This window comes from Peromyscus leucopus, chromosome 18 (assembly GCF_004664715.2).
Source record: "Peromyscus leucopus breed LL Stock chromosome 18, UCI_PerLeu_2.1, whole genome shotgun sequence".
Lineage (NCBI taxonomy): Eukaryota > Metazoa > Chordata > Mammalia > Rodentia > Cricetidae > Peromyscus > Peromyscus leucopus.
In genome coordinates this window covers 1447535-1464619 of record NC_051078.1, presented here as the reverse complement: position 1 = coordinate 1464619, position 17085 = coordinate 1447535, and the positions used below count along the sequence as shown (strand labels likewise).

At 51.6% G+C, this 17085-nt stretch overlaps 3 protein-coding genes across 13 annotated transcripts in view; 1 reads left to right on the top strand and 2 right to left on the bottom strand.

Annotated features, from left to right (window-relative positions):
* Window positions 1-8904, top strand: part of Itga7 (integrin subunit alpha 7) — a 34546-nt gene extending 25642 nt beyond the window's left edge. For 9 of the 11 annotated variants that reach the window (XM_037211937.1, XM_037211940.1, XM_037211942.1 and 6 more), the window contains 10 exons: window positions 885-965; window positions 1049-1128; window positions 1226-1300; window positions 1429-1531; window positions 2025-2201; window positions 2345-2476; window positions 5696-5809; window positions 6015-6113; window positions 6247-6372; window positions 8226-8904. In XM_037211937.1, the coding sequence (XP_037067832.1) occupies window positions 885-965; window positions 1049-1128; window positions 1226-1300; window positions 1429-1531; window positions 2025-2201; window positions 2345-2476; window positions 5696-5809; window positions 6015-6113; window positions 6247-6372; window positions 8226-8456 (1218 nt within the window). In that variant the 3' untranslated portion in view covers window positions 8457-8904. Of the gene's footprint in view, window positions 1-884; window positions 966-1048; window positions 1129-1225; window positions 1301-1428; window positions 1532-2024; window positions 2202-2344; window positions 2477-5695; window positions 5810-6014; window positions 6114-6246; window positions 6373-7298; window positions 7412-8225 lie in introns of all 11 variants that reach the window. The other 2 variants (XM_037211939.1, XM_037211941.1) reach the window with 1 other exon arrangement.
* On the bottom strand, window positions 8891-11533 carry Mettl7b (methyltransferase like 7B). Its single transcript, XM_028855429.2, has 2 exons — window positions 10779-11533; window positions 8891-9544 (listed from the first exon to the last, which is right to left on the bottom strand). The coding sequence occupies exons 1-2, from the start codon at window positions 11274-11276 to the stop codon at window positions 9308-9310; spliced, it is 735 nt and encodes a 244-aa protein (XP_028711262.1). The 5' UTR covers window positions 11277-11533; the 3' UTR covers window positions 8891-9307.
* A 2559-nt stretch (window positions 11534-14092) lies between these two features.
* LOC114681741 (succinate dehydrogenase [ubiquinone] cytochrome b small subunit, mitochondrial-like) lies at window positions 14093-15349 on the bottom strand. Its single transcript, XM_037211936.1, has one exon. It carries the CDS (start codon window positions 15326-15328, stop codon window positions 14849-14851), a length of 480 nt encoding a protein of 159 aa, XP_037067831.1. The 5' UTR covers window positions 15329-15349; the 3' UTR covers window positions 14093-14848.
* Window positions 15350-17085: the final 1736 nt, after the last annotated feature.

The following is a 17085-nucleotide window of genomic DNA, read 5'->3' as shown; positions in this document are numbered from 1 at the left end:
GGTTTAGTCCATTATCATCATAACAGGAAGCATGGCGGCATGCAGGCAGACGTGGTGGTGGAACTCACTCTGTAGACCAGGTTGGCCTCGAACTCAGAGATCCACCTGCCTCTGCCTCTAGTGCTGGGATGTAGGGATCTCTAATCTGTCTGGCTGGAGTGTGCCACTGCCACCTGGCTAGATTTCTTTTATTTATTTATTTATTTATTTATTTATTTATTTATTTATTTTAATTTAAAAGACTTTTTTTTCATTTTTTTTTCTGCTTATAAACAATACCATTCAGTTCTACATATCAGCCATGGGTTCCCCTATTCTCCCCCCTCCCACCCCCTCCCCTTGCCCCCAGCCTACCCTCCATTCCCACCTCCTCCAGGACAAGTTCCCCCCCCCCCCAGGACTGCGATCAACCTGGTAGACTCAGTCCAGGGAGGTCCAGTCCCTTCCTCCCAGACTGAGCCAAATGTCCCTGCATAAGCTCCAGGTTTCAAACCCGGCTAGATTTCTTATATGAGAGAAAGTGTGGTGTTTGTCTTTCTGAGTCTGGCTTGTTTTGTTTTACATGGTGATCTTCAGGTCCACCCATTTTCCTGCATATGATATAGTTTTGTTCCTTTTTTTTTTTTTTTTTTGAGACAGGGTTTCTCTGTGCAGCTTTGGTACCTTTCCTGGGACTCACTCTGTAGCCCAGATTGGCCTCGAACTCACAGAGATCTGCCTGCCTTTGCCTCCCAAGTGCTGGGATTAAAGGAGTGCACCACCACCACTGCCCAGACATAGTTTTGTTCTTTATGACTGAGTAAAACTCCATGTGTATTCACGTGAGATGAGACCTTGAGGGATTCAGTAACCCAAACTGACCTGTCCTTCCCTCCCTGATCCAGGAGAAGCCGATCTGCCTGTCCAATGAGAATGCCTCTCATGTCGAGTGTGAGCTGGGGAACCCTATGAAGAGAGGTGCCCAGGTTGGCATATCTAGCTGTTTCTCTGAGTGGCCCGTCCTTAAGATCCATCTCCCCTGACTCACCTGCCTTTCCACACTTGGCAGGTCACTTTCTACCTCATCCTCAGCACCTCTGGAATCACGATTGAGACCACAGAGCTGGAGGTGGAGCTGCTGTTGGCCACGTAAGACCGGGGGCAGGTTGGGTTACTTGAGAGGCTTCAAGTGCCTCGTGGCGGTTCCTGTGCCGACTGCCCGCATGTTCCCATGTTTGCTTGCCAGGATCAGTGAGCAGGAGCTGCACCCGGTCTCTGTTCGAGCTCACGTCTTCATTGAGTTGCCGCTGTCCATTTCAGGGTAGGCGTTGCTTGCGTGGGTCCCTCTGCCGCTCCCAGTCCGTGGCTTTGGTTCTGCCTTACCCTCTTGGCTCCATTTGGCTGGCTCCCAGGCCCCCTCAGTCCCCCCTTTCATCTCCCCACAACCAGGGTGGCCACTCCCCAGCAACTCTTCTTCTCCGGTGAGGTGAAGGGTGAGAGTGCCATGCGATCAGAGAGGGATGTGGGCAGCAAGGTCAAGTACGAGGTCACGGTAAGCATCCTGCTGTGCGGCCTCAGAGAAGAGGCTGTTGAGACATGCCTCAAGGTATGGGCTCTTTTCTCACATGGCGGCATGGTGGTAGCCCTGGGGTTCCAGGCCTCTGCACTGGGCAGACGTGACTCTAAGCACATGTTGGTGCTGGGGTCTCAGTGAGTCATCTGCACAGGCCATCTCATCTGCAGGTCTGGGGGGCATTAAGAACTCAGAGGAATGAGTCTCCTGGGGCCTCAGCTGGAGTGGGATCTTGGGCAGAGTCTATAGCTTTCCTTAATACTTTGCCCTGGCTTATCCCAGACCCCCCCACACCTGTCCAGCTTGTCCTGGTTTGGTATGAGGCGAGAACAATGCCCAGTCTGGTCTAGATTGTGCGGCTTTGATGATGCTGTGCTTCCCGAGGTCCCCCACATCAGCCTCGCCCCTCTCTGTGACGTGGGGTCCACTCAGAACCTGAGCTTCCTTTCTTTACGCTGCTTTGGGCCCGTAGGTCTCCAATCAAGGTCAGTCGCTCAACACTCTGGGCTCTGCCTTCCTCAACATCATGTGGCCCCACGAGATCGCCAATGGGAAGTGGCTGCTGTACCCCATGCGGGTGGAGCTGGAGGGCGGACAGGGCCCCGGGAAGAAAGGGATCTGCTCTCCAAGACCCAACATCCTCCGCCTGGTGAGGCTTAGGCAGGGTGGGCCGGGTGGAACATGGGAGGGACGTCATGTAGCAGGGGGAGTGTCTGAGGGTGGCGGAGCGGAGATGCCATCTGAGGGTCGCAGTGTCTGGAGGGCCTCTCACTGTTCCCCTTCCCCGTCTAGGACGTGGACAGCAGGGATAGGAAGCGGCGAGAGCTGGAGCAGCCGGAGCCGCAGGAGACTCCAGAGAAGCTGGAGCCCAGCACGTCCTGGTGGCCAGTGTCCTCTGCTGAGAGAAAGAGAAACATCACCCTGGTGAGGGCAGCAGTATTGGTGAAATTATTAAGGCCACTCCATGTAGTTAAAAGGGAGGTTTATTTTGTGGGGTGACTTACAAGTGAAGGGATAGGTAACAGGGTCTGGGAAAGGTGTAGCGTAGTCCGGCGGTGTTCTCTGGAGAACTCTGCTGGGTCTACCTCCAGCGTCCAGGGTCCAGGAACCAAGAGAGCCGGCGCATCCGGATCTTGGGTCTCCAGGGTCCTCTCTCTCTCGGCCCACCTTGTAGGCGTGACAGTTACCGAAGCCTCGATGGGGGTTGGAACTTCCAGATCAAAGCTGGAATGGCTACCCACTACACAGCAGGACCCAGCACAGCCACAGTGAGGGTTCATGTGTGGTGGAGGTGGCCATCACGGGTGCACAGAATGTCGGGGAGCTGGGCATCCTTGGAGGTCAGCCTGACAGGGCATGTGGAGCGCCAGGGGCACGTTGGCCACAGTTTGCATCCCAGCTGCAGGGAGACAGTACCTGTGAGGAGGGAGGCAGCTCCTGACACCCCAGACCTGGCAAGTCCCAGTGTCCACTCCAGGGACAGCTAGGTAGCCAAACATCGATCCTGCTCATTTACATAAAACATCGAATTTTATAAGGGCTGGGGTGGATTCAGCCTCTTGCCTCCTCCCCCTCCTCCTCCTCCTCCTTCTTCCTTTTGGTTTTTTGAGACAGGGTTTCTCTGTGTAGTTTTACGCCTTTCCTGGAACTCGCTTTGGAGACCAGGCTGGCCTCGAACTCACAGAGATCTGCCTGGCTCTGCCTCCTGAGTGCTGGGATTAAAGGCATGCACCCCCAACACCCGGCTTAACAAGGACTTTGACATAGTTTCTTTCTTTATTTAGAAACAGAGTTTTTCTTTCTTTCTTTCTTTCTTTCTTTCTTTCTTTCTTTCTTTCTTTCTTTCTTTCTTTCTTTCTCTCTCTCTCTCTCTCTCTCTCTCTCTCTCTCTCTCTCTCTCTCTCTCTCTGTCTTTCTTTCTTTCTTTTTCTAATTGGAGACAGGGTTTCTCTGCTTGTCCCAGAACTCTCTGTGTAGACCAGGCTGGCCTTGAATTTACAGAGACCCACCTGCCTCTGCCTCCTGAGTGCTGGGATTAAAAGTGTGCATCACCACCACCCAGCTTAGAAACAGTCTTGAATTCAAGGCGATCCTACCTCAGCCTTTGCAGAGTTAGGATTACAAGCATGGGCCACGGTGTCTAGTTATTTATTAATTGTGTTTATTTTTATTTCAGAACCAAGCAGCACATCGTTCCATAAAATACAGTGTGTTCCCTCTTTACTTAGCAGGGTTGGAGACCAAAATAGGACCTTGTCTATGCCAGACAAGCACACTCTGCAGCTGACCTGGGGCCCAGCTCCTCATTCTTTTGGGAGAGGAAGGGATGTCACACTCTGCAGCCCTGGTGTCCCTCCAGCTGCAATCCTTTTCTTTCATCTCAGGTGCTAGAATTATAGGCATATGCCCCTGTGCCTGCACCTATTTATTATTTACTTTTTTTTCTGGCTTTTTTTTTTTAAATGATTTTATTATTTTTTAAATTTTTATGTGTATGTGTTTTGCCAGCATATATGTATATAAACCACATGTGTGCAGTGCCTTCTTTCAGAGTCCACATTGAGGTGATCACGTGTCATTTTTCTATCTGTACCTGGCTCATTTCATCTCATGTAATATCATATATATATATATATATATATATATATATATATATATATATATAAAATGTTTTTTGAGATAGGGTTTCTCTGTGTAGCCCTGGCTTGAACTCACAGATTTGCCTGCCTCTGCCTCCTCAGTGCTGGGATTAAAGGCCTGTGCCACCACTGCCTGACTCTTAAATATTATATATATATATATATATATATATATATATATATATATTTATTTATTTAGAGATTTATTTATTTATTATGTATACAGTGTTCTGCCTGCATGTATGCCTGCAGGCCAGAAGAGGGCACCAGATCTCATTACAGATGGTTATGAGCCACCATGTGGTTGCTGGGAACTGAACTCAGGACCTCTGGAAGAACAGCCAGTGCTCTTAACCTCTCAGCCATCTCTCCAGCCCCGGCTCTTAGATTCTTTATAAAATATTTTTAAAAGATTTATTTTATGTTTACGAGTGTTTTTACCTGCGCATATGTAGATAGATGTACCACGTGTGTACCTGGTGCCTGTGGAGGTCAGAAGAAGACATTGGATTCCCTGGAATTGGAGTTATGGATGGTTATGAGCTGCTCTGTGGGTGCTGGGAACTGAACACAGGATCTCAACAAGAGCAGCAGGTGCTCTTAACTGCTAAGCCATCTCTCCAGCCCCATCGTCTGATCATTTGGACTCTTTTATATAAAATAAGATGGATAGCTTTTCAACAAATCGACTAAAGAGTTCTGCATTACCCAAAATTAGAAAAATAAAAGAAATACTCAAAAGTAAAAAAATGAAAGATCCCAAAAGGGGGCTCAGGAGATGGTTCAGTGAGGGGCCCGGGAGATGATGGTTCAGTGAGGGGCTCTCGAGATGGTTCAGTGAGTAAGGCCGCTTGCTGCCGAGCCTGGAGACTCGAGCTCCGTCCCTGGGACCACGTGGTGGAAGGAAGGAGAGGCCGACTCCTGCAAGTCGTTCTCCGACCTTCACGTGTGTGGCAGCACGCATCCTCCCCACTCAGAACATGCTCCTCCCCCCAGACAGGGTTTCCGCTGTGTAGTTTTGATGCCTGTCCTGGATCTCACTCTGTAGACCAGGCTGGCCTCGAACTCACAGAGATCCACCTGCCTCTGCCTTTTTAGTGCTGGGATTCAAGGCGTGCACCTTAGCACTTAGAGGTCAAGGTAGAAGGGTAAGCTTCAGGCTCGTTTGGGCTACACAGGGAGACTCTGTCTCAAAAAGCAAGTACCTTGCAGGAGATTTGGAGCTTAACTAAGGTAGGTACTGGGTGGTTAATAAGTTGAGACAGTAAGTTGAGTAGATATCAACTCAGGAAGCCACTCTGCCTGTTGCTAGAAGTGAAAGACCTCTCCCAATGTGTTTCAAAGCCAAATAGTTCAGATTTGAGGTAGGTGGCTATTTTGGGCCAGAGGGTTAGCTTGGGAAGACTTCCTGGAGGAGAGGAGTTTGAAGTCAGATGAGGGTCACGGGAGAGATGGTAAACTCGTGGGCCTGTTGACGCAGGGTCCTGCCTACCCTTCTCCCTAGGACTGCGCCCAGGGCACGGCTAATTGTGTGGTGTTCAGCTGCCCGCTCTACAGCTTTGACCGTGCCGCAGTGCTGCATGTCTGGGGTCGCCTCTGGAACAGCACCTTTCTGGAGGTGAGGGCACCACGGAGGTTCCAGGCTGAGTGTCTTCGGCGAAAATCCCCTCGGTGCTCACTCTTCCCCGTCCAAAGCAGCGCTCTCCAAAGCCAGGCCAGGCAGAAGCGCCCTCTGCACTGGTGCCATCCCATCTGTGATCTCAGTGGCTGGAGAGGGTTGAGGCGAACACGGGCATTTAGACGTCTCCTTCCCCATCCCTTAGGAGTACATGGCCGTGAAGTCCCTGGAAGTGATCGTCCGCGCCAACATCACAGTGAAGTCCTCTATCAAGAACTTGTTGCTCAGAGACGCATCCACAATGGTGAGCTGCCGGTGGGTGGGCGGGAGGATGGGGTGGGCGCGGGTGTGTGTGTGTGTGTGTGTGTGTGTGTGTGTGTGTCTCTCCTCCTTCTCACCCACTCCAGCTTTTGCCCTGTTCACTCCGTGTTTCTCAGATCCCAGTGATGGTGTACTTGGACCCTGTGGCCGTGATTGCAGAAGGAATCCCCTGGTGGGTCATCCTCCTGGCAGTGCTGGCTGGGCTGCTGGTGCTGGCCCTGCTGGTGCTGCTGTTGTGGAAGGTGAGGCTTGGGGAGGGGTGAAACCAGTGTGAACTGGAATTAGAGTAAGGGGGTTAGCCTCTCACCCACACATGCATTCATTCAGCAACTCTGCCTTGAACACTTACCCTGCACGCCCCAGGAACTCCATCTGCCCTGGATGTTTTCAGAGCGGATTCCGGTGTGGATCTTGTCCTCAAGGATTGTGTAGTCTAGTGGGAGTGGGGGAGCCATGTAGTTAAGGACAAGAGGAAGGTGTTGATTTGAGACAGTGGGAACTCAGAGGAAGGCAGGCTTTGGAGGATGACTCCCTGGAGCTGGGCCTTAGATGATGAAGTAGGATAGGGATGTGGGTAGATGGGAGGTGCGGCATGTGAGACTTCCAGAATAACCAAGGTGGATAAAACCACGGGAGTAGAAAGTGTGGTCCGATTTAACCAGAGTTGTGGCAGCAAAGGAAACTGTGATCAAGGCCAGCAACGAGGAGCACTAGCTCCAGGGAACTGCTTGGAGCTGGCTGGAGCTGCCACATACAGAACCGTTCTTGTTCCGGCGCAGCGGGGACAGAATCCTGTTGACCCAACATAAAAGCGCACACATGCACATGTCGGTGCAGGGGATCTCATGCCCCACCAGGACCCACCCCTGAGCCACATGCCACATGTGGGGCTTGTGCAGAGCAGAGCACATCCTTGGGGCTCTGTAGACTGCCCTGCCCACCGGCTGTGACAAGTGTGCATCATCAGTGAACCAGCGCTGGAGCGGCATCAGTGCTGTTGGAGAACTTGCCCCGTTGTCTTGGGGATGGTGAATGCCTTTAGGACTGGCCTCAGGACACCAGTCTCATCCACTACTCCCACAGAAGGGAGACAGGCAGATATAAAGGCCTCCTCCCGCCTCAGCCTTCCCATCCTCTGCCTCTGTCCCCTTCTCCCTCAATATCCCAGTGTGGCTTCTTCCGTCGGAACAGTCCAAGCTTATCATTTCCAACCAATTATCACCGAGCCCATCTGGCCGTGCAGCCCTCGGCCATGGAAGTTGGGGGTCCAGGGACTGTGGGGTAACTGTTGTGTGTGCACGTGTGTATGCAAACATGCGTGTGCATCTATGTGTGTATGTGTGTGTCTAAGTACAGATCCAGCATTGGGAGCGGGGGTCAGGAATGTGCAAGATAAAGAGGGGAGTGTGCATAAGGGTAATGAGGGACCGAATGTTTGAGGTAAGTGTGAGCGGGCATACATAGCCCAGCATGCACAGGGAGTGAGTGGGCCAGGAGTGCCAGCATGTGGGCATGAGGGGTTCCATGCATGCTTTTTATGTGGGAATGAGTGTGCAAAGATGATTGTGCAAGGAGATACTGTGCCGTCTGAGCATGCAGGAGTCTTGGCTGTTCTGAATTTCAGTATGCAAGGCCCAACACGACCTTGGTAGGTGAGGGGGTTAGATTCATGGGGATGCTATTCAGTGTACCAGCACACAGGTGTATGTCTGCGAGGCTGGACGGCCATCATTCTGGGTATTGGAGAGGTCTGGGACACTATTTTATCCCTTGGATCTTGTGTTCTGGGAGAAGCTTGGGTGGGAGAGAAAAGCTTGTGAGGTCCTGATGTTCAGCTTCCAGCCTCTCTTCCAGGGACCAAGGGAGATCTCCTTGGTTTTACACTTTTGGTTTCCTTCTGGTCCTCTGGCTGTGAGTGAGAACCTTGGACCCTGGTACTGATGGTAGCAAGCCCGGGGGCTGCCCGCTGTGCTGGAATTTGGCCAGCCCACCTCACTTTTGTTTCAGCTGGCTCTTTCTAGCTCAGGCATGGCCAGGGGCTCCTAGGGGCCTCAGCCCCGCAGGCTTCTCATGGTCTGTCTTGGTGCCCTTACAGCTGGGATTCTTCAAGCGCGCAAAGCACCCCGAGGCCACTGTGCCCCAGTACCATGCAGTGAAGATCCTCCGGGAAGACCGACAGCAGTTCAAGGAGGAGAAGACGGGCACCATCCAGAGGAGTAACTGGGGCAACTCCCAGTGGGAGGGCTCTGATGCGCACCCCATCCTGGATGCCGATTGGCACCCTGATCTGGGTCCCGATGGAACCCCCGTGCCCGTCACTGCCTAGCTTCCCTTGTTCCAGGCCTGGCCTGCGGGTCCCTTTCACCCTTCCCCAAGATGGCTCCTGGGGATGGGGATAGTGGAGTAGGTTGTTGGCGTCCCGTTGAGATACTAAGGCAGGCTCTACTTCCCCAGGGGCACAGACCTCTCCCACCATGAGAACCACCCCTCCAACTTCCCCTTAGAATGCTGTGAGACGAGGGGGCGTATCAGGGATGGGCTGCGGGGCACGGCTGGAAGGTGCAGGGTGGGCAGTAGGGGTCCTGGTCTCCCTCTCTCACCCGCCCTGGATAGCACGTCTCCCCAAAGTGCCTTAGACAGAGGGTCAGGGAGGAGATCGCGTCACTGTCTCAGGGGCTCTTCCCTCCACAGCCTGCCCTGTCCTCCGACCTTAGCGTGCTCTACCAGCCTAGCGGTTTTTGTCTATTTATTAAAAAAGTATTTGACAATAAAAACTCTGGTTGTTTTATTGAGCGCTGTTCTCTCATCCCGGGGGTGTGGCTTCCCTCTGTCCCTCTGAAGCTCAGGACGGAATGGGAAGTAGGGAGGGGGGCTGAGGCGGTCTGGCAGGGAATACGGGCACTGGCTTGTGGCTAGTTCCAAGGCGCACATGGGTGTCGCCTCAGAAGAACAGCAGTGAGAACTTCACCACGGGCACAAAGGAAAAGCGGGGGTCCTAGAAGGGGGGTGGGCAAAGTCCAGGGCTTTGCACCTGACAGTATGGCGCTGTATAGTTTTATACCTCCGGAGGGAGCAGGGAGGAAGCCTCACTGTGGAGGAGGCACTGAGGCCATGCCAGTCACCCGGGGTGGCTCTGACTACAGGCAGGGAGGGAGCAGATGGGCTCCTGGAGGAGGGTTATTTCACAGCTTTTCCCATGATGTGGGGCCCGACAGGTAACCACTTGAAGGGAGGGGGCTGCCGTTCCATTTGGACATGAGAGAACCCTGCCTTCTCCAGGTCCTTCCAGGTCTCTCTGGTGAGGTGGCAGCCATCCCCGATGTGTTTCCAGGTGGGCTCAAACACTCGCTGCCACAGGAAGGCCCAGCTTCCCCGAGGCTCAGCCACGTGCTCCCAGAAGAACAGCAGTCCTCCCTGGGAGGGAGGAAGGAGGGAGTTAAGGGTCGCCTAGCTACTCCCTGTTGCTCTTTGGGTCTCATGGCCCCTTCCTTCTCTCAGACCCAGCTTGTCAGATCTCTCTGAAGTTAAGAGCTTCTGGCCTGAGAGTGTAGGGACCAAAGGGCTCCTGATGTGGTCTGTACGTCTGGCTCCTGCCCTCCTCACAGTGGATGATGTAAGGAGCTTCTGGTAACTGGGCGGCCATGACTGGTGAGAGATCTTCACAGAAGGACTACAAGGACCGTACGGTGGGGGACAGGAGACATGGAGGGTTCGTCCAGGCGTGGGACCTTCCAGCACGGTGACACGACACTCGTCGTCTACCATGTTCGCCCTCAGGAACTTTGTGATTAAGTTACGAAAAGGCACCCCCCCAAAAAGCCTCACTGTATTTTAAACACATTTATAGTTTTGTGTTCGGTCACTTTCATAGCTAACCAGGCTGTGGGTTAGATGTACCTGCTAGATAGACACACGATCCCAGCCTCTCCTGAGACTCTGGTGTCCAGCACAACCAGGACACCCCAGGGTTCTGGCTACCGCAGGGCCTCCTCTAGCGCCTTCTCCCATGTCCTCTTCCCAGGGGTTTCATTCACTCCCATACTGAACTACCACTAAAAGGTCCTACTGGCCATAGCTCTTTTTTTTCCCCCAGGCCGCCTCGTGTCCTGACTTCCTGAACTTCTAACGACCCGTGTGGCTTCTCCGCATGGGTGTCTTAGCAGATCCTGAGACCCAACCCGTTCAGAACAGAGTTTTGCCATTCCAGCAAGTGGCCATTTCATCCACTCCCCCTTCGGTGGTGCGAGCCAGACACTTTGGAAATTGCCCTACATTCCTTTCTTTCCACACCCAGCTCAACCTCTCAGAGACCCTACTCCCTCTGACATTTCTACTCCAAGCCTTTTGTTCCCCCACCTCCTCCGCAGCATAACGCTGCATTTTAAACCTCACGGTCTTCTGCGTCTTCACAGCTCCCTTCCCACTGCTCTGAGCCCACTCCCCTGTATTCCCGGAGCACACAGATCGGCTCTCCACCAGAACAGGCCTGAGGTCCTAGACCGTATATGACAGCAGGTGGCGTATTCTGCTGTCAGAGGGTGGGCTACATCGGCTTCCCGGGATTCTCCATCCGGGGTCCTGAACTCCAGAGCTGCCAAGGCCGGACTCACCTGCCCCCGGGGGCCCACACCCTTGCTACTTTGCTCACCGGCTTCAGGACTCTCTGGATTTCCTGCAGGACCTTTTTGGGGCTCTGTACTGAACATAGCACCAGGGTGCAGACCACCACGTCCATGGAGCTGTCCGCCAACTGTTTCATGTCCTCTCCATAAGCCACGATGAAGCGCTCGTACTGGAGGTGCCTGTTCTCAGCCATGCTCTTTGTGAGGAACTTCTCGAAGTTGGGGTTTGGGTCGATGCAGGTGACCTTGCAGTTGGACGGGTAGAACTGGAAGTTAGCCCCGGTGCCACAGCCCAGCTCCAGCAGGGCCACTTTCCCGGAGGTCCCCTTAAGATCATTTATCTGGCTAAACAGTTCCCGTTTCTTGCCTTCCATCTTTTTGTTGGAGCTTTTTGCTAACTTGGCCATCAAGTAGGGGAAGTAGGTTTTGCACATGGGCTGCCAGTAGCCCAGCAGAGCCAGCAGGTGCAGCGGAAGTGTGAGGAGCAGCACCAGCAGCTGCAGGAACGGGACCAGCACATCCATGATGCCCGCTCTAGCTGGTGCGTCCCGGGACACTGGCTTTTTGCCTCTGCCTGGTCTGGCAGATATAAGTCTCCCGTCCTCCCATGGCAGGACTTTGCTCTCTGACTCCTGCCCGGTAATTCTCTTTCCTGGGTGGAGCGTGTGTATGAGATTCTTCCAGCAGCCTGGGTCACACGAGCCCCACAGGCTCTTCAGAAGTTTGATGTGGGTGAAGGACCACGGCAGTGCCTGTGCCACCGTGTGATGGGCAGATGAATGGCGCGGAGCATGCTGACTTGCCTCAGAGGAGGGGAGGAAGGGGGCCTGGGGACGTGTTTCAGATCATGGCCTCACCAAGATCGAAGGCTGGAGGCAAAGCTGACTCATTGTCTTCAGTTCTGTCCAGGTTGTGCAACCCAGAAATTCTGTTTGGATTTCCTACCACACCCCCTCGGATTTTACAACCAGCAGCATGCCTTTGCCCTAAATGGTGGCCAAGCGGCATGCCTGTAAGCCCCTCGAGAGACTCGGGGGCCCCGGGCCCTCCCCTGAGGACCCCAACGGCCACAAAGGCCGTCCCCGGCCCCTCTAGACAGGGAGGCCAAGCTCTGGATTTGAAAACCCACCAATCTCTGGGTTCACCCCAAGCTCAAGACCTGAAGTCCCACCAGTCCCCAATCTGGAAAGCTCCGTCCCCAAGAAACTGTATAAACTCCATCTCCTGCCCGGTTCTCCGCTGCTTCTTGCCTGAGCAGAGGCTGCCGCCTTCCCTGGTTCTTCCCTCCTGGGTTTTTCTTGTGTGACTCTGCGGTATTCCTTGGCTCCTGCCTGCCTGCCAGGCTTCCTTTCCCTTCAGAGCTGTAACTCTTCCACTGGGGAAGTCTTTTCCCTCAGAGCTCTCACACAATGTACACGGTTAGGCCTGACTGGTCATGAGAAGGAGGGAGGTTAAGGGTCAGAAGAAAGGCTCTGGGATGGGAAACAGGCCTCAGCAGGAGAGGGTTGGCCTGCTGTGCTTGAGGCTCTGCACTGTAAGGGGGCACTTAGAATAAAAAAAAAACCCTCCTTTATTATATTTATGTATGTATATATACATGCATATATATTGTATTCATGTATGTATGTACATAGGTATGTATGTATGATGTGTTTGTATGTATGCTCTTGAGTGTGCGCACTATGGTGCAGTGCTGGGGGTCAGTTGATAACTCCTTGTGGGCAGTCTCAAGGGCTGCACAGTTGCCGTGACCAGGTTCTTTCTCTCTTTATCTTTCTTGTTGTTGTGTTGGGCTGGGGTGGGGGTTGCTAGGCAAGGGCTCCACCTCTGAGTGATAAACTCAGTCCCAAACCAAGTGGTTTAAAATCTGTTGATATAAGTATTGGAGGTGGGTGGGGCTCAGAGGGTAGAGGGCTCGCTTGGCTTGCGGGAGACTCCATTCCTAGAACTGAAGAAACCAGGTGACACATGCCTCTCCTCCTAGAGCTTGGGAAGGAGGCAGGAGGATCAGGAGTTCAAAGTCAGCCTTGTCCAGGTGGTGAGTTCCAGTCCAGTCTAGGTTACATGAGCACCCCTCCCCCGCCCGGTTTCTCTCTCTCTCTCTCTCTCTCTCTCTCTCTCTCTCTCTCACACACACACACACACACACACACACACACACGCTCAATAAGTATCGGATATCTTGTGTCTTAGTTAGGGTTTCTATTGCTGTGAAGAGAGACACCATTCTCATGAAGGAGAATCATTTAATTGGGATGCTTATATTTTCAGAGATTTAGTCCGTTATCATCACTGTGTGACATGGAGGTGTGCAGGGAGACATGGCGCTGGAGCAGGAGCTGAGAGTCCTTTCATCTTGACTCATAGGCAACAGGAAGTGGTCTGAGATACTGGGCATGGCTTGAGAATATATGAGACCTCAAAACCCACCCCCACGGTGACACACTTCCTCCAACAAGGCCACACCTCCTAACGGTGGCACTCCCTATGAGCTTACGGGGGTCAATTACATTTAAACCACCACGTCTTGCAAGTTTATTCTTATTTCACTGTCTTTTAATTTATATATGTATGTGTATATGTATTATTGAAAATAGATTCTTCTTTCATACAATACATCCTAACCAGTTTCCCCTCCATCCGCTCCTCCCAGCTCCCCCTATCATCTCCCCTCTTCCCTGGATCCACTCCCTTTCTATCTCCCATCAGAAAAGAGCAGACCTCCAAGAGACAACAACCAAATATGACAAAACAAAATACAATAAGGCAAGGCAAGAGCCCTCTGAGCAAGGCTAGACAAGGCAACCCAGCAGGAGGAAAAGAGTCCCAACCAAGAGTGGCACAAAGAGTCAGAGACACATCCACTCCCAAAGTTAGGAGACCCACAAGAACACCAAGCCACAATATTTATGCAGAGCACCTATGCAGACCTTGTTTCTCTGCGTAGCCCTGGCTGTCCTGGAACTCACTCTGTAGTCCAGGCTGGCCTCAAAATCACAGAGATCCGCCTACCTCTGTCTCCTGAGTGCTGGGATTAAGGGGATGTGCCACCATGTCCGGCTTTATCATCTTTTTGTTGTTTATTCGAAATCTCTGTTATTTGTTTCGTATAATTGATTGTTGCTTTACTTATTATCACTATTGATTTCCGTATACCTGTTTTTATGAGGTCACCTTACTAAATTCTCTCTCTCTGATTTAGAGTTTCTCTGTGTAGTCCTGGCTGTCCTGGAACTCGCTCTGTAGACCAGGCTGGCCTTGAACTCAGAGTTTCACCTGCCTCTGCTTCCTGAGTGCTGGGATTAAAAGTCTGCACCACTACGCTGGGCTACAAAGACTATTTTTTTTCATTATATAATATTTTATTTAAAAATTTTGCTTTTTCAGAGTCTGATTTCTTATGAGCGATTCCCATAGTGGGAAAAACACTTTAGTACTCAGTCTCTTACTTGTGGATAGCTTATTTCTGCACAAGGGACACTTATCTGAAGAGTAAGCCTGTTTGGAATCTATCATATTTTAACCCACCCACAAAGGAGAACTCCCTAAACTGAACCTCTTTAAATTCACCTTTCCTCGAATTCCTTCCCAAGACTTAAGAAAAGCCAGTAATTGGAGACATCAGCATCTCTGATTTGAAGTTCCCCAGATGTTCAACAGCTGGTGCCAACTGAACAGAGCTCCAAATGGAAGACTTTCCAATTTCATGCAAAGTCTATGACTCACGAATGAACAGTCCTCCCTCCCCAGTCCAAATAGAGAAGTCTCCTTTTATCCCAACAGGAAAGAACTGAACTCTCCTCAAGAAACGGTAGTTAAAGGCAACATGAGTTCGTGAAATGTGCAGTTACACCGTGGGTCTTGTGAGCAGGAAGCCACCAACGCAGTGGACTATGGAACCCAGACTCATGACTAGTTGAAGTTAACTCCTCTCAAACCTTTTCCTCAACAAATGAATTCTGAAAATAATCATGTAATTACAAGAAATTCTGCCCCACCAATGGACTTATCCTTCATTTCCCCCTCACTGTGAGCTGATTGGCATCGACAGAGCAGAGGCAAAGAGGCATACAGTCTAAGGTGTTGACCGAAGAGGTCAGAGCTTCCACAGCATGGCAACCGCTCTGCAGATGCCTACGTCGTGGTAGTTGAAATAGCAAAGCCCAGCAAAGGTCAAAGTCGAGAGTCCCAAGAGGCCTGCCTTGACAGCCTTCTGCAGCGCGTCCCCATGAACGTAGTCAGTCACCACTTGTCCGAGGCCCCAGTGACTGTGCAGGGAGAGGGCTGCAGCCCGGGAGTAGTCCACCACAGAGCAGGGACTGAAGTACCCAGCTGGAAGCAGGCCCAAGAGCAAAACACTGACAACCCTCTCGATGGTCCAGAGGAGAGATGCAGCTTTGGAACCAGAGTGGTGCCTTGGCGACAGGTGAATGTGCTGTGTGCCGTGCCATCCTGGGGTATGCTGGTCCTGGAGAAATGCTGAAACAGAAGCAGGTTTCACCACCCGGCTTCGGAGTAACAGAGCTCGGCCTCCTTGGCCACTGCAGAGGACACCGAGCTTTAAGAGAACCGCCATGTCGCTTAGCTACAAAGACTATTTTTAAGGATAGTCTTACAATAACAGCAAAATCGAGAGAGAGAACTTTCCTGTTTAGATCTGCCCCACAGATGCACAGCCTCTACCAAGAGCTCAATGGTTACATCATGCCTGGAGGACAGCACTTCACACCCTGAACATCTTGTGATTTCACCTGGAGGACAGCACTTCACAGCCACACCCCAAACATCTCGTCATTTCACCTGTACACCTTCTCTTTCTCTTTCTCAAACTTTACTTTTTATTACATTTTTAAAATAAAAAATTTAATACCACATCTTGTGTGTTTGTGCGCACGCGCACGCATGTGCACACGCCAAGGTTCACGGGTGGCGGTCAGAGGACAGCTTGTTGGGGGTCAGCTCTTTTCTTCTACCGTGTGGTTCTGGGTGTCGAACACAGGTTGTCAGTTTTGGTGGCAGGAACCTCTCCTGGCTGAGTCATCTCGCCAGCCCGCTTTGTCTTTTTAATGGAGGCGTAATTAAATAAAATAAATTAAATAAAACTCATACGCGGTATTGGTCTGAGGCTGTGGCTCAGTTGTAGACTGTTTGCTTAGTTAGAATGCACAACACCCTATGTTCTAACCCCAGTCCTGCTTAAACTGTGTATAGCACAGCACACGCGTATAGCCCGACACTCGGAATGGTGACAGGGCTCATATTTTCTCCCCCCCCCCCCAGTTCCGCATGTGTGAGCTGTCCCTAAGCCCTGTCAGCTCTGTTTCCTGATTTGGTAATATCACACACTTCTTTCATCTCTATTGACCTGGCCTGACCTTGCCAGACCATGGCCCTCCCCTGGCTGGCACACTGTGTCTCTTGTCTCGTGACTGAATTCTTCACTACCACCCTCTCTTCTATCCACTCTCTACTGAATTCCCACGATCTTTAACACAAGACCTGAGCTCCTTGATGCTGCTCGTAAAGCCATGCATGTGATGGCCTCTGCTCACGCCTTCTGCTACTGCCTCTTGCTGTTCAGGTGGAAACATCCCTCAGTTCCTCATACTCTCACTCCTTTTAGCTTTGGGGCTCAAGTAAAATCCAGCCGAGATTAGGCAGGCTAGGATCTGCAGGAGCTGGACCTCCTAGATGGAATGGTAGGAGAGGTCTGGTCAGTGAGCACAGGTCAGGCCAGAAATCTCATAAGGCAGGTGTGGACTTGGGGCGGGGACTGGGGCTGGGCTTTCCACTTGGAGGGTCAGAGGACCAGGAATGGAGCAAGGTTTAGGACCAGGGTAAAGGTCAGGGTCTGTAAACAGCTAGAGCAAATATCATTCTTGCAATTCAAGGCAATACTTGCACATTTCAAAAGGGTGGATGTTAAACTGCCCTGCATTAGATTTTAAGTTTCCTCTAGTCATAAGGACACTCACAGGGAGCATGAGGAAGAGTGACTGAAGAGCTTATAGCTCCCAGGACCCTGTGTGTTTCTTGTGTTAAATACATTTGTGTGCAGTGTGTGACTCCTGCCTGTGATCTTTTGTGTTCTAAGATGATGTTTTATTATTCCCAGCAAAAATGAGTTACGGCACGATGTGCATGTGTTAGAATACGCTCTAATCCTATTTTTTCTTTTGTCAGAGAGAGAGATAGAGAGATAGAGTATTGGAGTTTGCACCTATGGCTTGGAAGCCCCGAGAGACCTGCAATCCCTAACCAGCTCAGCCAAAGATTCCTCAGTGCAATGACATTACAGTTAGTATCCTGAAAGGAATGGAGTACAATTCTTAA